Below are 23184 nucleotides of genomic sequence, written 5' to 3' on the forward strand. Positions count from 1 at the left end.
AGTCTGGGAAACATGGCAAAACCCCATATCTATTCAAAGATAGAAGAAGAAAGAAAAAGAATAGAAAAATGCTTCAGTCAGCAAGCATCAAACCAAAATCACTTACTTTCTTGCCAAAGCTAAACTAAGCTAAATTTAAACAAGCCACCCTGTTATCTATAATGAAACAGAGATTTTTATTCTGTAATCTCTTTCCCCAGGTTGGTCACCTTTTCTTGTGCAGTGTCACATTAAGAACTCCAGCCAGTAGGCCTCTTCTGAGGCCATTCCTAGGTGAGTTGTGATTGCTGCTTCTGTCCATGATTTCTATAAGATGCAGGACTGAGCTCACTGAATTTTCCCACAGTCATCACAAAACACTAATACCAAAAATGCCCACATTTCATTAAATGTGACAGCTCTTTCCTGCCCCATGGCTCAGTGGAGCACTGCGAGGCTTAAAAGGAAGCATGTCCCTCCTTGCAAATGCCTAGTCTGAGATCAAAGATAGGGCCCTTAGCTTTGTGGAAATCTACGTCATTCCAGAGAAGTTGACATGACTTCCATCAATTTAAAAGATGCAGCTGATTAATTTCAGGCATGCTGCAGCTTTTTTTTTTTTAATGCCAAACACTAAGCATTCAATACAGTCTGACAAACCAAACTGCACATTAAGAGCTTGTTGGAGCTAATAAACGTAGTTAATCTTGAGGGGGTGTGGGGAACGTATGACAACTTCTCCCACATTTGCTCTTTTACAAAGGGAAGTATATTTTCTTCTCTTGGCCATTGTAGAGTGAGAAGGATTCCTTAAGTACCATCCCTCTCACTCTTCCAACCCTCTAAGGTCTTCTCTAATGATATATTTACAAGAAAATGCCATTGCTCTCTGAGGTTACTAAGGGACCACTCACTCCCCCTAGGAATCAGGCTCTACTTCTCTCCACCTAAATGAAACTGCGTTCTCTAAGTCTAAAGGACACTCAAGACCTTCTGGTGGCTAAATACAAGAGTTCATCCCATTAAAAAGAAAAAAATACCCACTCTACCTGCCCTCTCCACCAGCTGCCCTGTCTTTCTTTCCTCCCCTTCACAGCTTATCTTCTTAAAGGCGCTGTTGCTGCCATTCCCTCACTGCTAACCCCACCATGCCCCCACCCTCTTCAACCTAGCTTCAGGGTCATTATACAAGGGAAACAGTTCTTACTAAGGTGTCCAGTCATAAATGGTGCTGGGTCCCATCAGGTTTGACTTCCGTCCCAAGCTGGGAGCAGAAAATATCTTTTTTCCTTTTTCTTTTTCTTTTGAGACAGAGTCTCACTCTGTCACCCAGGCTGGAGTATAGTGGCCCCATCTTGGCTCACTGCAGCTTTGGCCTTCTGGGTTCAAGTGATCCTCATGCCTTAGCCACCCAAGTAGCTGTGATTACAGGTGGGTGTCACCACGCCTGGCTAATTTTTGTATTTTTAGTAGAGGCAGGATTTTTTTTTCATATGCCCAGGCTGGCCTCGAACTCTTGGCTTCAAGTGATCTGCCTTCCTTGGCCTCCCAAAGTTCTGGGATTACAGGCATAAGCCACTGCACCTGGCTGAAAATATGAAAATACTTTTTTTTTTTTTGAGACCTAGTCTCGCTGTATTGCCCAGGCTGGAGTGCAATGGCGCAATCTCAGCTCATTGCAAGCTCTGCCTCCCAGGTTCATGCCATTCTCCTGCCTCAGCCTCCCGAGTAGCTGGGACTACAGGAGCCTGCTACCATACCCGGCTAATTTTTTGTATTTTTAGTAGAGACAGGGTTTCACCGTGTTAGCCAGGATGGTCTCGATCTCCTGACCTCATGATCCACCTGCCTCGGCCTCCCAAAGTGCTGGGATTACAGGCGTGAGCCACTGTGCCCGGCCTGAAAATACTCACTTTCTGAAGAGAGCTGCAAATAAAGAGGTGAGATCCACCCCACTCTGGGATTACTGTGAGATGGAGAACTGACTCTGCTCCCAGCCACCGTCTTTAACACCCCTACCCCTTACTCCCAAGCCGGGAAGAGGAAAGACGAAGAGACAACTTGGAGTCATTAAGATGCTTGCTTATTGGGGCACACTGTCATGTGATGGGAGAGAAAGAGACCTGCTCCCAGAGGCTAGAGATGCCTGCAAAACTGACTTCTCATTCCCCAGTTGGATAAGCAATAAACCTGCTGATTTGCTCTGCCCTCTACCCGCATGAGGGAAAGGAAACACAGAAGGCGGCACGGCAGGGTAGAGAGAAGCCTTACCCTCCCAGTTCTGCTCGCTTCACGGAACACTGGTTAAGGTGACCAGTTAGAGCATCTTCCAGCACCTGCCCAAAAGGGCCTCCCGCCAGAGCAAGGGGATCCCAATCTCAGTCACATTAGAGACACTTGACCACTCCCTCTCCTTCCTCCAAACCCAAACATAGGAGGAATGTTTGGAGCCCAGAAGAAGGAAAGAGAGGAGAGATCGCAGAGGCAGACCACTGCTCGCTCTAACTACAAGCCTGGCAAGGGATAAACACATGGAAAGCTTCAAATCAAATGTCTGTTTTTGCAAGTTACAGCATTCCCAGACATAACCAAGTAAGTGGCACATGGTAGGCTTAAGTTATTTGCTGAATAAATGACTGTATAGCTTTCTCTCAACCTGCCTCACCTCCCTTGTCCTTTCTGTCTCATCTCATTCATTCCCTCCTAGCCCTAATGTTTGTTGAAGGTTGATCCTATACAAGTTTCTGAATCTAATCATTGATAGGTGACTAAGACACGATCCCTGACCTCAAGAAATTTACTAGAAAAAATAAGAAGAGTACAAACTTGCATCCACTACAAGGCATTAAGGGAACAGTACAATGGGAGTTGTACAAAGCACCAAAGACATTAAATAAAAAACTCGAACTACTCCCTGAAGTATTAATACATCCAGACAGATTCTTCTGATCAGTTCAAATATGGAATGTTCATGCCTGCTTTCCCATGACTGCCGGTTCTTTGTCCTTCCTGCTAAAATGTATTTATCCTTGCTGTGTCAAAGATAGCAGTTCACACACTACTATCTGTTTCTGGATCCTGGAGAAAGCCAGGACCATCCATATTCCTAGAGTATGGGGGAGGCCAAGGAGATTTCACTGTGCAGACTTGGATGATCCTTGGAAAAGAGGTCAAAGAGGACAAGGTATGCGTGCCCTCACTCAGAACATCACCATATCCAGTGTGGAGGAAATGTGGTTTTTGGTGGGGATAAAGGTGATGTCAATTATGTACCCTTCCTCTCAAAGAGCATCTTACCAATAGGGAGATGGCCATGCATTGTAGAGAACAGGACCGAACCACCATAACACTTACCCAAAAGTCACATGGAGTCTACAGACTGTTCATTTTCAGGCTATTAGTCAGAATTAACTCGCATTTAGAGATACATACTTGCAGAAAGCAAATCGCTCTACGTAATTTCTGGTTTCCTTGTCATCTTTAGCCTGCAGTCTTTCGGCAACCATTTCTGCTTCCCTCAATATTTTTGACAAGCATTTTAAGGATCATTATTTACCAGTATTAGAGTAATACTTGCTCAATATTAATACATTTAGAAAACAGCAAAGTTGATAGCAGACAAAATATGCATATTCTTAAAACTATGATTAATATGCTGGTCTATTTCCATTTAACCTCTGTTAGGTTTAACGGATATTTGAAATTAATATGTCCCATAAGCCAACTCTGGTAAAAGTCATCAATAAACTAGGATATAAACTGCCATCTGTAATCTCTTTCAATTATGAACAAGGTTGTATCTTCACAACTATAAAGCAACTGGAAGATTCCACTTAAAAAGATTAAATTCAGTGGAGAGAAAATTGGTTAAGGGGGTTGTTTAATGTCTGAATATGAGCTGGCACTCCTAATTTTTCAATTAGTTTTCCCAGCAGCCTAGTAGTTGGAATTATACTTGTCAAGATCTTAGGTAACTATCACTTCAGAAATAAGCCTCTTTAAACATTGATTTCTTTTATTGTTTAACTGTGTGATTCTGGGAAACACAAAAAACCACAGTGTTAACAATGTTTTCTTGACAAGTATATATATACATAAGTGCCATTATTTATCAAGATATTTAACAAGGATTTTCCATTTCAGTCTTTCGTAATAGACACGTTATTCAATGTTACCGAAAATAAAAATCATTGGCTTACCTGATTAAGAAATTATGCAGTCCAACATCAAAATACCTGTTCAAAGGAGACATAGACAAGCATATCAATAAAAGATATTTATAGTGATGGTACACTAGACAACTATATTTATAATTTAAATTCATAGTGTGACTAAATGGATTGCTCCACCACAGTAGTTCTCAAGATGTGGCTGCTGGAACAGCAGCATTCCTGGGAACTTGTTGGAATCGCAGCTTCTCAGGCCCCACCTCAGACATACCAATTCCAAAATTCTGGGGATGGAGCCCAGCAATTAAACTTAACAAGCTCTCCAGGAAATTCTGGTGCAGAAACACTGCTCTCTAGTAGCGTAAGTGTCTCAGCAAGTGTAAGCTCTCTCTAGAAATATACGCCATGAGAGTGGATCTCCCAGGTACCTTCCACTTTTCAAATATAGGAGTCTGTTTGTAATATTCGTGTCTCAGATGGTCCCTTAAAATATATATATGTATATACACACACACACACACACACACACACATATATATGGGTTTTTTTTTTGTTTTTTGAGACAAGGTCTTGCTTTGTCACCCAGGCTGAAGTGCAGCGGTGCGATCACACTTACTGCAGCCTCGACCCCCTGGGTTAAACCAATCCTCCCACCGCAGCCCCCAGAGTAGCTGTGACTACAGGTGTGCATCACCGCGCCTGGCTGATATTTAACTTTTTTAGTAGAGACATGGTCTATATTGCCTCAAACTATATTGTCTCAAACTCATGGGCTCAAGCAATCCTCCCACCTCAGCCTCCCAAAGTGCTGGGATTACAGGTGTGAGCCACCGCACTCAGCCTGAAATATGTTTCAAAAGCACAACACCACACAAGCCAAAGGGAAGAAGGTGAGGGGGGTGGGGCGGGGAGAGGCTGGTGTGGCAGTCAGTGGAGCGTCAACCTTGGCCTTCCAAGCCCCACCTAGTTGTAGTCCCTGGAGCTTTCCACCTGAGAGAACAACCCTGTCCCATCTCTGGGTCTGCCCTGAGCAGGGGATTGGAAGAGCTGCAACTCCATGCACTACCTGGGGAGCCTGACATTGTGCTTGAGCCTCACACCAGGCATCCCATAGCGCTGGGCTATGGCAGAACCTTTAAGTCACAGCCTTTTCCTGACACCACCAAACTGGTACAGTCCATATAAATGACACTGCCTTGGTTTCTCTAACTAGCATGCTTGTTCCACCTGAACCTCTGATCATGTAGCCAGTGCCCTTCTCTCCCTTTGGGTTGGACTGTGAGTAAAAAGACCAGGCGGCCAGTGAAGTCCCAGTTACTCGGGAGGCTGAGGCAGGAGAATGGCATGAACCCAGGAGGCGGAGCTTGTAGTGAGCCGAGATCGCGCCACTGCACTCCAGCCTGGGCGACAGAGCGAGATTCCATCTTAAAAAAAAAAAAAAAAAAAAAAAAGACCAGGCGGCCAGAATCATGATGATATAGTCCCCCAGGCAGAATCACTGCTCCCAACACCTAAAGGGTGGTGGTTGCATCCCACCCACCAGTCTCGCCTCTTGGGTTGGCCATCTGACTGAGTAGGGCCTGAGTTAATTCTGTCCCTTTCAGACAAGGGGTAATGGACACAGGAATTCACCCTCGAGGAGGGTCTGACTGTCCAGACCCTGCCTGTCCCTAGCTTCCAGCTCCACCCTTGACTCATCCCTGGAACATCCCATCATGCCTAGTACTTCGCCACCTGACATTCGACAGGTGATTACTGACACTAAGATTCCCTGTGGGACACCTTTAAATGACAAGATTCTTTTATGTGCTTAAGTATCTGTTTACAGACAATGGACACAGCATAGGTGAGAATAAAGAAACTCAAAGCCAAAACATGACAGACCTCATTTACTACAGCACTGACCTAAAATAATTACATAATTCAGGAAAAACGGGATTCGAGATTATTATAAATTCCATTTATTCATAAGTCTTCTGCACAGAGCTCTTCTCTAAGGAGAGATCTACCTATAGGGAGAGCTGATGTGTTTCATTTGATTTTACATTGGCCTGGATAAGGTGCTAAGTTCTTCCTAAAATTATATTTAACACAAATTTTTAAAAAATAGAAACGATCCCTTCTCTCAACCAAAGCCAAGGCTACTTTGCTCAGCCCCATAAATAAATATCCACACCACAGACAGCAATTTTAAGGTTGCCAGATCTATAATATGGGAGGTAGAAGTACGTGTAGATTAAAACAAAGATGTCAGCTTCCTTCACTCATCCAAAGCTTGTAGAGCCTTTTCAATTACATTAGCGACAGAGAGCAATAGACTCTATTCCAGGAATCACAGGACAAAGCAGACATGGAAGAAATCATGGAAGACATGGAAGAGATCCACAGTATATAGTGGGGTAGGAGGAAGACACTGAGACAGTAATGAAAAACCTGATAACAATGAGAAATTATATTTATTGTTTAGAATGTGGCAAGTACTGTGTTTTGTTCTCATATATACATGCCAGTGAGGCAGGTACTGGTATCCCCGGAGTTGACAGCCAGTAGAAAACAAAGCTGGAAATCAAACTGAACCCTAAAACACATTAATTACTTGCTCTTCCCAAGCACCCCACTAAAAGCAGCGTTCTCACTGCCTTTCATTATTACAAATTGAAAATGACTGCTCATGTTAAAAGCTTCCACCTCATTTCTGCTTCTCCCAGCATGGCTGCCCTGCTCCAGGGAAGCCCACCTGCTTCTTCTCCCCAGGTGCTGCCCACCTCCTCGGTCTCAGCTAGCCAGGCTCTGGAAAGTGATGGAAGTTCACGTAAGCGGAGTTGTATGGTATTAGTCCTTTTGTGTCTAGATGGCTATCAGTTTTAAAAAATAAGGTTCACCCAACTCATGCCAACACCATCATTCTCATTCAACCTAGCCATGGCCTCCAGGGGATGATGTGGTAGTCAATTCATTTCTTTCCATTTCCAGGTGCCCTTCCTCATAGAAAGGGTGGCCAGCCAACCAATTCCCTCTCCCATCTCCTCCTCTACTTGTAACATGAGGCCTAGCTAAGGACACTAAGCTTTAGCATACCACCTACTGAATATTTAAAAACTAAATATATTTGAAACCATTTTTGCATTATAAAATATAACAATCTCTGAAAGGCAAAATGTGTCTTTCTTATTCAACTAATAGCCAGGAAATTATCCATTCTTATAGCCCTGAAAGATTTCCATTGCAAAGCACATCTTAGGGCTTTGAAAATACTTTCCAGTGACAATTCTGTGTAGATACCCAATGCATGAAAGGATGAATGTATCTAAGAACTAATTCTAGCTCCAGACAAAGAGCAGGTTTTTTAAAGAGCAGGGACAAAGAGCAGGTTTTTAAAAAATCACCTCTAATATAAGAGCCTTTGCAATGACTACAAGATATGGGTAGAATATACGCAAGCTTTAATTTAATGCTGCCTCTCACCTTCCTTGGATCACATGAGAAAGAAAGGCGAGGCTAGGGGAGGGTAAAGGGTTATAGTTTCTCAACATGCAGGCACAGTGCAGCGCACACAGAGTGGAGAAGGGGGGATGTTAATAGTAAAAGCCAACACACACACACAGTGCTTAGCATGTGCCAGGCACTCTTCCATTCTACACACATACACACAATTATTTTTGCAATAACCCTATGAGGTAGATAGATACTATTATCATCTGCACCACAGAGGAAGAAACAGAAGCATAGAGAGGTTAAGTGATTGTTAGTTAGGGGTAAAGCTAACACCTAAGCCCAGATAGTCTCCATTAGCCAGAAGACCCCTCCCCACCCCCCGCCCACCCCAACCCAGGGAACAGTACCTTAGTTTTGAGGAATAAATGGTAGGAATGCACCAAGCTTAACTTCCTGAGTTTGGTTATTAGAGGGCTGAGTATCCCAAATCCAAAAAGCTGAAATCTGAAATGCTCCAAAATCTAAAACTTTTTGAGCACCAATGAGACACTCATAAAAATGCTCATGGGAGCACCTTCGGATTTTGGATTTTTAAATTTGAGATGCTCAACTAGTATAATTGCAAATATTCCAAAATCTGTAAAGCTCAAAATCCAAAACACTGATTTCTGGTCCCCAGCATTTCAAGTAAGGGATATTCAATCTGCATAGTGCAGTTATTCAGTTGGTGCAAAAAATAATTGCATGTGGTCTTTGCCTTTAAAAGTAATGACAAAACCTGCAATTACTTTTGCACTAACCTAATACATAGGAAAGTGTCCTTAGAAGCATACGCTGAAGTATTCAGGGTGATGATGCTTCATGTCCACAACCTAATCTCAAATAATTCAGGGGGAAAACGTTACATGTACTGTGCTTCTAATGTTTATGAGTTTAAGATTATTTCAACATTTTAAAAATGAAAGATAAAAAGCACACTCCTTGCAAAAGAAAAATAAACAAGTTCATGTTTTCTGTATATAGAGAGAAATTAACAGTGCATCCTAAAATCAGAATCTAATTTCTATAACTCTGATTAGTTTTTCCTCATATATTTTGTTTTTGAGCTGTAAATGAGTAAGCATATATAAAATGAAAATCAAGACCACATGATAAAACCAATGATCGGTATCTTACTGGCTGGAGAACGAAGTGGTCCATAAAGCTGCTCTTCATAAGAGCCATTATAATCTTACCAACTCCACCACCAATAAGTCAGGCAACATATTTAATACGACGCTAAAGGTTTGACTTAAAGAATGTATATACCTTTCATCCTGTTCCCATTAGAAAAAAGTAAACCAAACATATTTAAAACTATAAACTGTTATTTAAATTTATGTGATATTTTAAAAATAAGTTATTTCATCATTACCTTAATAATTTTAAGTATCATATGAGAAAGTGACTCTATCCAAAAGAAAACTGTGGTCTACCCAACCAGAGGTCTAGCCCCATGTTACCAGAATTTGTGGGCTTTTGCAGCTTCTTCAGAATCATGAGATCATTCTTTTATCATTATTATTACATATTGACAAATTATAGTTGTATATATTTATGGGGTACAAAGTGATGCTAGGATTTTTTTTTTTCTTTTTCTTTTTTTTTTTTTTTTTGAGAAGGAGTCTCACTCTGTCACCCAGGCTGGAGTGCAGTGGCACAATCTTGGCTCGCTACAACCTCCACCTCCCAGGTTCAAGCAATTCTCCTGCCTCAGCCTCCCGAGCAGCTGGGATTACAGGTGCATGCCACCATACCTGGCTAATTTTTTGTATTTTTAGTAGAGACGGGGTTTCACCACGTTAGCCAGAATGGTCTTGATCTCCTGACGTCGTGATCAACTGGCCTCGGCCTCCCAAAGTGCCGGGATTACAGGCGTGAGCCACCATGCCCGGCCATGCTATGATTTTTGAACATAATGTGGAATGATTAAATCAAGCTAATTAACATATCCATCACCTCAAATTTTTTGTCATGAGAATATATGAAATTTACTCCACCAGTGATTTTGAAATGTACAGTATGGATTTCCTCTTTACCATGGTAAACCTAACTCATGCTCCTTCCAAAGAGTTCAGGGGTGGGGCCTCCCCTGTGGGGCCATCTTTAATTTCAAAACACTAGCAATCCAATGAACTCTAGAAATATATTCTCATGGCCAGGTGCGGTGGCTCACGCCTGTAATCCCAGCACCTTGGGAGGCCAAGGCAGGTAGATCACAAGGTCAAGAGTTCAAGACCAGCCCGGCCAAAATGGTGAAACCCTGTTTCTACTAAAAATACAAAAATTAGCCAGGTATGGTGGTGGGCGCCTGTAATCCCAGCTGCTAGGGAGGCTGAGGCAGGAGAATCACTTGAACCAGGGAGGCGGAGGTTACAGTGAGCCAAGACTGCACCACTGCACTCCAGCCTGGGCAACAGAGCGAGACTCCGTCTCAAAAAAAAAAAAAAGATAAAGAAAAAAATGTTTTCTTAGTTTTTGTATACAGATGGGAAAAGCACCTTAAGGAGCTACAGTAGGAAAGAATACACATTGTTTTCTTAGAAGTAGATGCCAAACACTGGGCTAAGCACTCTGTATATTCTCAATTTTTAATCTTCACAACAACTCTGTGAAATAGGTCCTATTTTATGAAGGCTTGTGTCTTTATTCCCAGTCTCATGGCTAGTAAATGCTGAGTCAGGATCCAGCTCAGAGCACACAGCAATGTCTGTGCTTTTTCCTTCATATATTCAACCATAGACTCATTTAACAAATATTGACTATGTGCCCATTCTGTGCTAGATACTGGAAATTCAGTAATGCACAGCACATAACCTCTGCTTCAGGGAGAATAGAGCCTAAAGGGATGGCAAAGTCAACAATAATTTCAATGCACTGTGATTGATAACTAATCAATCATTCTCTCCCACAACAGACCAAAAACTTCATAAGGACAAGAACCAGAGCCTGCCGGAAAGCAATAAATGTCATTGAGTGAAGCAATGTGTGCATGATAGGCCTGTAATAAGGTACCAATGCTTCTGTCTGCTCTGGCACTTAGCATCATACATTGCAGACAGAAGAGGCTCAAAAGTAGTTATTTAATACACTGATTATTTTATGTGAGTGCATAAAATAAATACCCACAGATAAAAATAGGGGTTCTCTTCTGAAATAAGATAGTGATCAAACTGTAGCACAATCATTCTTATCACCTTTTAAGGAAATAGTCTCACAGCTAACCAGCCCACAGAAAACCAGGATTTCCTCATGAGACATAAGGAACATGGATCCTGTACATATTATTCTTAGCTCCTTCCAGAAATTAAAAATAGAAAATCTTGTGTGTATGATATGCAAGTTTTGCTGTCTGCACATCAACTGATAGCAGTCATGGGGAGGCAGATTTCAGCTTGAGATAAAAAAAATTGGAATGGATGACCTTTAAGATTCCTTTAAGCCTCAAGCTTCCAAGTTCGTGTTTCAGACACTTTCAGGCAGCATCTCTAAGTATGAATGCTCCCTCCCACAGCAGCAGCTCCTGTCTGATTACCATCAGCAAATTAGTAGACTGTGCCTGGGCTAACACATCCGTGGCAGCCCTGGCGGTTTATTTATGATGATTATGACTGCTGTACTCATTAGAGCCTCACAGTGCATCAAAATTAGGCTTGTCGGGCCTGACAAAGTGGTGCTGCCCGTATGCTTACTCACAGAGCACAGAGGTTTATATATCACCCAGCTTAGAACTGCTCCTTTGACGGAGGAGGGGTGGGGCCCACATACCGTGTCCATGGCAGAACTCAGACCAGAACCCACGGCCGGTTCCAGGACTTGTTCTGCTCTAACAGGCTGCCTGCCCTTTGGGGTCCTGTCCTTCCTCCCAGGCTAATCTTGGCTGGGTGGGAGCTAGGGATAAAAACAGCAACAGACTATGGCCAGGAGTGGCAAATACCATACAACTGAGGCATGTTTTAGAACCACTGTTGTCATGGCCACTTAGCATGACACCGGCAGGGCAGCATGTAGACAATGTACCAAAATTTAGCTGTCAATCCTTGCCTCCACCTCTTCCATTTTCAATCTTCAGTCTTTTATCGCTAGACTTGTTTATCCTATTAATAGGCTGCCTGAGTTCAGCCTTTACATTCCTGCATGGGAAGTTTGAAAACTAATTTGCACAGCTGGGGGTAAAAAGCAAAGCACATCGCTAGGGTGATAAAGTTTATACCTAGACCCAAGAAGCCCTGATTAGTTCCAGCTGGCCTCCCTAACCCAATTTTGGAGAGCAGACAAGACCTGAAAGTGTACTGCCCTAACCTCCTCCTCACTTGACTAATTCGGAAGCAGAGAATAAGGAATATGAAATAATTGAAATACAACAAACAGCAGAGCTGAGGCTGATCGACCAGGCCCCCTAGACCCCAGCTTTTTGTTCAAAGTGTCCCAGTGCTGCCCTCCTCTCAGTCTCAAGCAACATCTGTATTTTCTAAGGATGCCCGAGGCACAATTCTTAGAATAGGCTTCCTGATGACATCATATAGTAACTGGCACCATATCATACCATCTTCAGCTCCATCTGTTAACCTATGTCTCAACCTGCTCACAGTCAAGAATAAAAAGCTGGGCCAGGCGTGGTGGTTCATGCCTGTAATCCCAGCACTTTGGGAGGCCGAGGTGGGTGAATCACCTGAGGTCAGGAGTTCAAGAACAGCCTGGCCAACATGGTGAAACCCCGTCTCTACTAAAAATACAAAAATTAGCCGGGTGTAATGGTGGGTACCTGTAATCCCAGCTACTTGGGAGACTGAGGCAGGACAATCGCTTGAACCCAGGAGGTGGTTGTTGGAGTCGAGATCGCACGGCTGCACTCCAGCCTAGGCAACAGAGCGAGACTCCATCTCAAAAAAAACAAAAAAACAAACAAACAAAAAGAATAAAAAGCTACGCTGGGAACATAGTGAGAAGTGAAGTGAAAATAAACTTAGACACTTAGACTAGCATGATCCCAGTTGGCAGTCAAACACGTTTTGTGAAATACCAAGGTCTGATGGAAACGTAGAAAACAAGCCCTGGGAGGACAAACACCTCAGAACAAACACAGTGAAAATGTGATAACAGTCCTGAGTTATCACATGACATGCTCTTATGGATCAGACAAGTGTGTCTGCCATCAGATCATCAGGAAGGAGGGTCTGGGAAAATAGCCCACAAGCTTGAGATCTGGGCATTTCACACTGCTGAAGGAAAGGTGAGAAGGCACCAGTCCCAGGCATCATCAGCTCAGGAGTGAAGACATTTCCCCAACAGCAGTGGAAATCATGATGCACTGAATGTAGAATTAGAAATTCGAGACCTGGATTCTGGCTCCACCACGTAACAGCATTTGACCACAGGCAAAAAGTTAAGCCCTCCATGGCTCTGTTTTCTTAACTGTGGCATGGATACAATGATACCAAGAGCAGAAAAGGGAATAAATGTAGTAGGTACAAATGCTTCAAAAACATTCTACGAATTCTCAAGATTGTTTTCTCTCCTCCTTAGACGTCATTAAGAATCCTAACAGAGTATTCTCCAAACTATGTTAATGCTATAATTATCCAGGAAATGCTTATCGAGTACCTTCTAGATGCTCAATAGAGCTACAAGAGAAGCTTAGGATACAGCAATGAACGAGAAAGTTCCTACCCTTGTGAGTATTCTGGAAACAAGTCCTTTATTGGATGTGTAATTTGCAAATATTTTCTCTCAACCTATAGCTTATCTTTTCATTTTCTGAAAATATCTTTGAAGCACAAAAGTTTTGAATTTCAAAAATCCAATTAATCGATTTTTTTCCTATTGTGGATCATGCTTTTGGTGTTATATCTAAGACATCTTTGCTTAACCCAAGATCTTGAAAATTTTCTATGTTTTCTTCTAAAATTTTCATAGTTTAGCACTTAAAGTTCATGATCTATTTTGAGTTAATTTTTGTGCGTGGGGTGAGTATAACGGTCTAAATTGATCTTGCTTTTTATTTCATGTAAACATGTCTACTAGACACATTTGTCAAATGAAAGGTCACTGGCAACTTTGAGGAGTAGTTTCACTGAGTGGTGGAAATGGAAGCCAGACTAGAGCCAAGTGAAGTGAGGATGAGAAGGAGAGGAGGACACTACCCGGTATGGATAACTCTAATGAGGAAGAGTTATATCCTGAAGGAAAAGAGGAACCATAGTCACCAAACAAAGATGAAACAAACAAGGTCGTTTTTGTTCATCTGGGGGAAAGTCTTCCATTGTACCAGGTGATAGGTACAGAAAATTCAGAAGAAGATGAATGCAAACGGCAGTGATTTGGTGGAGGGAAAATTTTCAAGAGTATAAAGCAAAGTCATGAGATGAGAGAAAAGTAGATAGGAGTTTCATGTGGACATTTGTTGGTTTTGCTTCTTTGCTTGTTGGTTCTGAGGGAAAGCCTGGCTTCCTTCGGGGACTTGCCTGTCACCTACTGTGTCCTGTTCTAGGAGGACAATTAAACCTCATCCCTGCCTTGCTAGGAGCAGGGGCAAGGCAGTCAGTCTAAGTCAAATTAACTCTTGAATACATAGTGGCTCATGCCTGTAATCCCAGCACTTTGGGAGGCCAAAGTGGGCAAATCACTTTAGGCCAGGAGTTCGAGACCAGCCTGGCCAACATGGCGAAACCCTGTCTCTACCAAAAATACAAAAATTAGCTGGCTGTCACGGCACATGCCTGTAGTCCTAGCTCCTCGGGAGGCTGAGGCAGGAGAATCACCTGAACCCAGGAGGCGGAGGTTGCAGTGGGCCAGGATTGTGCCACTGCACTCCAGCCTGGGTGACAGAGGGAGACTGTCTCAAAAAAAAAAAAAAATCTTCAGTATATAGATAGTATATTGAGTATACAGTATAAGCTAGATTAAATCTTAAGCATATAGACAGCAAGAAAGAAAAAAAAAATTGAGGCTGATTCACTCCAGGTATTGTGCCTTAATATGACCATGATACCACTTTGCTGACATATTATAACTACAATAAATTCTATTAAAGAAGTAATTCTAAACATGAATTTATAAGTTGTTATCTATTAAGAAAATAATAATTAGTACTTCAGTAGAACTTTAAATTTACAAAGCACCATCACAAACATTTCTTAACAAACTATAAGGAAAATAGGGCTTGTATATTACAAGCATTTAACAGCCAATGGTACCTAACAGAGCCTGGCTCTTAGCACTTAGTACAAGCCTGATAAATATGTAAATACATGAATGCATGATTCAAGGATTTTCCTACAATTATGTGGCCAATAAGGGACCTGATTTTAACTTAAACTCAGATTGCCTCACTAAAAATTCAGCAATTTTCAAATGACGTATGTACTATACATTAAATGAGATATACTTTTCAAAAGATTATGCTTATAATTTCTGGACTAGGAGAGATTTCTTTTTTTTTTTTTTTTTTTTTTTTTTGAGACAGAGTCTTGCTCTTTCACCCAGGCTGGAGGGCAGTGGCACGATCTCGGCTCACTGTGAGCTCCGCCTCCTGGGTTCACGCCATTCTCCTGCCTCAGCCTCCCAAGTAGCTGGGACTACAGGTGCCCACCACCACTCCCGGCTAATTTTTTGTATTTTTAGTAGAAATGGGGTTTTACTGTGTTAGCCAGGATGGTCTCTATCTCCTGACCTCGTGATCCACCCGCCTCCGCCTCCCAAAGTGCTGGGATTACAGGCGTGAGCCACCGTGCCCAGCTGGAAAGATTTAATTCTTAAGAAGAATAGAGGATACCTAAAATATAGGCAGAGGGGTTGCTAATTGCTGGAATAGGACTAAGGATGAGGGTTCCCACATATTAACAAAATTAAAGCATCCAATAAGATGGGCAGAGCTTTGTTTAAAAAAAAGGGTGGGGGTGGGCAGCTCAGGGAGAAGGTCTCAGATGAAGCAAGGCAGTGTTCTCGATATGCCAGTTTCTGTGTGTGGATTTTCCTTCCTTCTAAGCACTGGCCTGTACCTCAGAGGTGAAATGCCTATAAACTAGCACTTCCCAGATTCCCTTTTCAGCTGACTTCTGATTCAGTTCTCCCAATGAGAGTCACTCTCATAAGAACTGAAGGGAAAAAAGCAAGAAAAGCCATTTTTCCCCAGGAGCAGCTGGGGACAGGACTGTGGACGTCAGCAGATCGCAGACATGGGTTTCGCTAGCTGCTTCTGCAGTGAGGGACTTGAGACCCCACTTTGGTGCTGCAGGCAGCCAAGATCAGCAGCAGCAGCTTCCAACAGCCTTCTGACCCTCCACTCCACCACCCCTCTATGAATTTTGTGTGCCTCCACTTCCCTGTAGTTAACCCTTGCCACCCAAAATATCTTGAGTGGTTTCTATTTTCCTGCCCAAACTCCAATGCAACCGATGAAACAAGGCAAAGCTGCTGGGGCAAAAGGGAGAAAGGGGAGGAGATAGGACAGAAACAGATGTGCCAGGAGAGATCAAGCATCTGCAAAGGGCAGAGGTTGGGGCAACAGAGTCTATGGGCCAAAATAAGAATGGCAAAGAATTCCATTTAGTGAATATTTAGAGTGCCTACTATGTGCCAGGCATGGCATTAGAGGCTAGAAAAATAAAACTGAACAAAGCAGAGTGTGGTCCTCCAGCATTCAGTCTGGTGGAGGAAATATAAGTGATGCAATGAATCTGGAACAAAGGGACAAATGCCAAAGAAGAGATAAGCATGAGGTGCTGTGAGAGCTCTTGAGCGGGTGTTTACATTTTACCAGCATGGGGGAGGGCAGGAGAGGTGTGCAGGAAGGGCTTCCCAGAGGAGCTGATGCTCTAGCTGGGCTTTGAAGCACAAGAAGTTGGACAGCCTGGTGTGGGAGGTCCTTCCCGGTAACATGTCAATTCCATAGTGTTTAGGATCCTCACTGTGGAAGCCAATTGGCAACAGTCCCCACAGAACATCACTTGAGTTGGTGACTGATAAGGGGAGCTGGCTCCAGGGCCACAGGAGATGGTGACAAATGTTCTCTTCTTTCTTCCAAGCAGCACTTCAGTAATGATGCCCAGAGGGCAACCAAAAGCAGCAAGATTAAGAGGAGAGAAGTCTACATCCCTAATGGAACCACAGAGCCCTGCTGATCTTTCTGCCCAGGTTGCCCTTGACAACCACACTACTGAGTATCGCCAAACAGAGAACAAGGATATATGACTTACACCTCCTCTCCATGATGCCCCAAAACTTACATACAGACACCAGCTTCAGCATCTGCTTATAGAGTAAACTGAACCCAAGATACCCAGAGCTTCAAGAAACAAAAGAAATTAGGTTAGGCTTCTAAGGGTTGACTTCTGGGAGCTGGGTAATTAAATGAGTCAATACTTACCAAAAAGGTGCCAGCAGGTCACAAGAATTCAACACAAAACTAATATAAGGCTATTATTAATACAATCTTAAAAGCTGAGCATCTTCCCTGCATGTATATTTTTATAATCAGTTATCTTATTAAAACCTCATTCTACCCTTCAGCAGTTTGTGAATACATCATCACAACAAGTGATTATTCATGACACGTGTTTGATGAATCTGTTCATTATGGTTTGAAAAATTGTCACCGCATGATCCCTTCAAGGATCTAGTTTCACTTCTTAGAATAGTTGAACATTTGGCCTTTCACCTATTAGTAACCCAAAGCCAACTGCTTTGAGAAGTTGCTTGACTGGAATGAGGTACACAGGCTTTCCCTCTTTTTATATTGAAACAAAAGACTTTTTGCCATAACCAAGACTCAAAAGACAAGTCATTATATCTAAAAATGATACTTACAAATTTTGAAAATATATTTGACATTATTGTCATTCTCATTCTCACTAATTTGTGTCCTTTCCTTTCTCAGTTTTATTCTCATGCTCATGATATATCAGAGCCTTAAGAATTCCTATTTGGTTATTTATTCCCTACTTGACTAAGATATAAGTAGAGTTTCAGGGTTTTAAAACAACAAGCTCTCCTAGTCTTTGCAGCTGCCTCTCCTAGACTTACTAATTACCAGCAAAATGTCTAAGTGTCTCCTTGGGCATCTCTTTCACTTAAGTGGCTGAGCTAATCTAAGTGAATATGACTATTTTCCCTTCCATAAATTTCTCTTTTTTTTTTTTTTTGAGACAGAGTCTCGCTTTGTCACCCAGGTTGGAGTGCAGTAGCACAATCCCAGCCCACTGCAACCCTCAACTCCTGGGTTCCAAGGATCCTCATGCTTCAGCCTCCCGAGTAGCTGGGACTACAGGCATGCACCACCATGCCCAGCTAATTTTTTTATATTTTTAGTAGAGATGGGGTTTCACCATGTTGGCCAGGCTGGTCTTGAATTCCTGGCCTCAAGTGATCTGCCCACCTTGGCCTCCCAAAGTGCTGGGATTACAGGCGTGAGCCATGACACCCGGACACTTCCATAGCTTTCCATCAAATTATTTTTATTGAAGTCCAGAAGAAAAAAATTAAGGAGCCACAATTTGCCAACCGTCAACATCACAATGCAGCATAGGCAGGTGTGGGGAATGGGAAGCAGAGACCAGAGGGACACGGATGAGGATGGAGTTCTGCAGGGCTCTGTCACAGCATTCAGTCTGGTGGAGGAAATATAAGTGATGCAATGAATCTGGAACAAAGGTTCAAGGCAGCATGACACAGATAGTCTTCTCAGGACTAAGCAGGACATGGGCTGATTCGCACAGCAGAGGCAGCAAGGAAAAATAAAAATAAACTGCAAGGGCTGGGCATGGTGGTTCATGCCTGTAATCCCAGCACTTCGAGAGGCTGAGACGGGCAGATCACGAGGTCAAGAGATTGAGACCATCCTGGCCAACATGGTGAAACCTGGTCTCTACTAAAAGTACAAAATTAGCCAGGCATGGTGGTGGGCACCTATAATCCCAGATACTCAGGAGGCTGAGGCAGGAGAATCACTTGAACCCAGGAGATGGAGTTTGCAGTGGGCTGAGATCACGCCACTGCACTCTAGCCTGGCCACAGAGCGAGACTCTGTCTCAAAAAAAAAAAAAAAAAAAAAAAAACAGACTGCAAGGCCAAGAAGCAATACATACAAAAGAGTGTCTGGCCTTTCATAATCCACTATGCCAACAGTTGCTTTTGTTTTTCCTAGTTATAATTAATACTAAAGCTGGGTGAGTGGGCCAGGCCTACAGCACCTTCATAGCCACCCATTGCTCAGACAGCATTCTGGACAGAGAAGAAGTCACTTCATAAAGCTGCCTGATAATGTTGCCGGGTCTTCAGGGATATGCACAGGTGAGAACATAAAAGAGCCTTCAGTGTTCTCTAGCTGAGTAGTTCTCAACCTGCTCACTCAAGCTACCAGTAGTCCCTATCTGTGTTATAAAAACTAAATTCCTCTCCCACTGAATGTTACCAAAAATGCTATAGGGATTTTTAATAGATTTTTAAAAATCAATCTTAATTCAAGAAATAAGAATCATATTGTCTCAACATTTAAATTTTTACGTTTCACATACTTCAAGGAAAATTAAAATCTACTACATTTAATAGAAACACTAAGAAAAGTAGTATCATTTGCATATTATACCCCAAACCTTGTTCTTCTGGACATAAATCCATGCAAGAGAATAAAAAATGTAATTTCTTTACATTTACTGAGCTTCTCCCATGAGCCAAATGCTGTCAGGTACAGGGATGGACAGTCCCTGACCACAGAAGCTGATAGCTTAGGGGGTCAACTGATACATAAATAAAAAAATTATGGCCAGGCTCAGTGGCTCATGCCTGTAATCCCAGCATTTTGGGAGGCTGAGGCAGGCAGATCACAAGGTCAAGAGATCGAGACCATCCTGGCCAACATTAGTCTCTACTAAAAATATAAAAATTAGCTGGGAGTGATGGCGCATGCCTGTAGTCCCAGCTACTCTGGAGGCTGAGGCAGGAGAATTGCTTGAACGAGGGAGGTGGAGGTTGCAGTGAGCCGAGATTGCGCCACTGCACTCCAGCCTGGGCAACAGAGCGAGACTCCGTCTCAAAAAAAAAAAAAAAAAAAAAAAAAATTAGAGTCAGCCCAGCATTCTAGCAGTAGCAACTCTTCGAGAACGAATGGGCCTCTACAGACCTGCGAGCCCACTGAAAACAGCACACCCTCCAATCCTCCACTGTGACTGGAAGATGGAGAGAAGCCCTCAGGTGTAAAATCTTAAGCCAGAGAAGACCTGTGGCTGCAGGGCTGACAAGTAGTAGGAGTGTGTTGAAGAGCAAACAGTCAACATCAAACCAACAAACTTTCTTGTAGAATAGTTCCTTTCCAATTAATTAGTAGGGCTCACTTTATATCAAGCAACGACTCTAGTTTGAACTGCCACAGTTTCAAGTTAAGAACCCAAGGCCATATGTATTTACTTTGTGTTGTGTTTTCTACTGGTCTTTTAACTGTTTAACTAGAGACTTCTAGCCTGCATAGGATCTATTAGCACTTCGAAAATAATTTGTTCTTTTTCAGTCATTTACACTAGTCAACACAAAAAATATTGGCTAGGAGAGCTAAAACAGATTTGTTTTCACACCAGGGAATATATCAAATTACACAAATCATGTCTGTAATTATTCTACAAGATTCCTTTAAGTAGGGCATACCTTTATGTTTCTAATAATCCCTATTCTCAAAATATAAAAGTTTAATTATACCCCATTTATCTCCAGGTAGAATTTTCCATAAGCTCATTACTCAGACCACACTCATAAGAAGAATAAACAGGCAGAAAGATCAGCTGAAAGTATAACTGCTATCACAAACCCCTGTAATGTATTCTATAAGAAACAAGCCACACAGTTGTGCATAAAATATGGCCACAGATTTGAAGTGAGAACCCACCACCAACAGATATACTTGGCAGATGACCAGATAGGTAAAAGGTGTAAAACTACAGAAATCAAACAGAAGGATTCTGAAAGGACATTAGTACAGGCTCAATTTACTTAAGGACAAACAGTTCCCCATAGCCCCATAAGACTTCCATTATCTTGCTTCACTGTAAAAGTCACTGGTGTTCATATTCATGATCTTAAAGTCACAGGTAATTAACCGTGGGTGTAGGGAGCATCAACAGCAGAGCTTCCTAAATGGGCTTCTGCTAGCTAACGTACACCTCTGCCTAACGGTGCACAGTATTAGACACTGTACAGCACTGTTTCTTAAACACTTTCTCACATGACCTACATTTAAAGACGTATAACTCAACCCAGTTATAGAAGTTGTGATGACCAGTCTCCATGGTGGCCCTGGACAATCCTCACCTCCCGACCTTTACACTCTTGTAAAGTCCCTCTCGCACTGTACCAGGATCGCTAGATGTGACTAACAGAAGAGAAGAGAATCATAACGGAGTTGATTACTTTTGATCTGATACTGCATCTTCTGTCTTGGGGGCACTCTCTTGTTCTCTGTCTTAGGTCATGTGTTCTGGTAGAAACCAGCAAAGATGTCGTGAGTAGCCCTATGGAAAGGCCTATGTGGTGAGATGCTGAGGCCTCCTGCCAACAGCCACAAGCATAGGCCTGGAAGAGGATCAGCCCAGCGAGGCCTTCAGATGACTGTGGCCCTGGCTGACAGCTTGTCTTCCACCTGAATCAAACCACCCAGCTAAGCAGCTCACAGATACCTCACCCCTCTAAATAACAAATGCTTACTGTTTTAAACTACTAAGTGTGGGAGTAATTTGATAACTAACACAAGTTTAAAACTAAAAATATTCTAAAAAAAAAAACTGTAATTACCTTTACTCTCTCTAACCCATGAATACTGATATTTTCTATTCCATTTTCTTTTCTTTTTTTTTTTTTTGAGACAGAGTCTGACTCTGTTGCCCAGGCTGGAATGCCGCGATGTGATCTTGGTTCACTGCAACCTCTGCCTCCTAGGTTCAAGTGATTCTCCTGCCTCAGACTCTCAAGTAGCTGGGATTACAGGCATGCACCACCACACTCATCTGGCTTTTGTATCTTTAGCAGAGATGGGGTTTCACCATGTTGGCCAGGCTGGTCTTGAACTCCTGACATCAGGCGATCTGCCCGCCAGGGCCACCCAAAGCACTGGGATTACAGGCGTGAGCCACCACGCTCGGTCTTATTCCATTTTCAAATGTTGCCTGAAACCCACTAAAATGATTATGACCTACAATAGGTCATAATCTGAATGGTCCAGTAGGCATTAATAATATAACAAATATCTGGAATTCCTTATATACATACATATACATTTACACATACATAGTGAAAGAGAGGGAGAAGGAGGGAGGACAGGATCTTTATTGCTAACAAACCATATCCATATCTGTTACTTCAATTGATTCTTGCAATAACTGAGAGTAAAGAAAGGATTAAAATCTCTGCTTTCCCGATGAGTCAAAAATGTTGCTTGAAAAAGGCTATTTAACATGCCTAAAGTTAAAGAACTAAGACCAACAGAACTGAGCTCAGCCCTCAGGGCTTCTGATTCCTGGTGCCCTTTCCACTAAGCCACCTTTGCTGTATTTCCCCAGAAGTCATCTACTATATAAATTTTGTAATGTATTACAATTTATATAAAATCTTTATGGAAAATATATATTAAGCATGTATTATATATTATAGATGTATAAAACATTCTATACTATATATAAAATTTGTAATCTATTACATAGATTTCCTCCTTGATTTTCACTGAGTCCCCAGGACCCCACGTTCTCTTGGTTTTCCTGGTAACTCACTGGCTGCTCCTTCTCAAGTGCCTTTGCTGATTCCAGCCTCTCACTGCTGGAGAGCCAGGGCTCATTGATCCTTGGTCCTCTTCTCTCCTCTGTGTACTCATGCCCTTGGCAGTCGTACCACCCAGTCTCTGGGTTTTAAGTGCTACCTATGCTAAAGACTCCCAAGTTGGGAGTTCCAGCTCAGGCCTCTTTCCTGCAGTCCAGAGCCATACATCTCCTTACTTTGTAAATAACTCTACTCAGATGTCAAAAAGCAATTTCACGCCGGGCACAGTGGCTCATGCCTGTAATCCCAGCACTTTGGGAGGCCGAGGCAGGCGGATCACCTGAGGTCAGGAGTTCGAGACCAACCTGGCCAACATGGTGAAACCCTTTCTCTACCAAAAATAAAAAATTAGCCAGGCATGGTGGTGTACACACCTGTAATCCCAGCTACTCGGAAGGCTGAGGCAGGAGAATCACTTGAATCTGGAAGGCAGAGGTTGCAGTGAGCCACGATTTAAAAGAGCAAACTCTGTCTCAAAAAAAAAAAAAAAAGCTATTTCAGACTGAACTCCTGATCTCCCCACTTGCATCTCCTCCTCTGGTAGCCTTCCCTATCTCAGTTGATGGCAACTCCATCCTACCAGCAGCTGAGGCCAAAAACCCTGCAGTCATACTTGACTCTGTAACCCTGACATCCAATCCATCAGCACAGCCTGTTAGCTCTACTTTGAGATATATCCAGAATCTGATGACTTCTCACCACTTCCACTTCAATAGCCTCCTAAAAGGTTCCCCTTGCTCCCAAAAAGCCATTCTCAACAGAGCAGCCA

The 23184-nt window shown here is 42.6% G+C and overlaps 1 protein-coding gene across 4 annotated transcripts in view; it reads right to left on the bottom strand.

The window, feature by feature from the left end:
* Positions 1-23184, bottom strand: part of HHAT (hedgehog acyltransferase) — a 352332-nt gene that overhangs the window by 172421 nt on the left and 156727 nt on the right. For all 4 annotated transcript variants that reach the window (XM_058430847.1, XM_032136964.2, XM_058430849.1 and 1 more), the window contains one exon: positions 4179-4214. In XM_058430847.1, the coding sequence (XP_058286830.1) occupies positions 4179-4214 (36 nt within the window). The remainder of the gene's footprint in view (positions 1-4178; positions 4215-23184) is intronic.

The sequence above is a fragment of the Hylobates moloch genome, unplaced genomic scaffold (genome assembly GCF_009828535.3).
Source record: "Hylobates moloch isolate HMO894 unplaced genomic scaffold, HMol_V3 SCAFFOLD_18, whole genome shotgun sequence".
Taxonomy (NCBI): Eukaryota; Metazoa; Chordata; class Mammalia; order Primates; family Hylobatidae; genus Hylobates; species Hylobates moloch.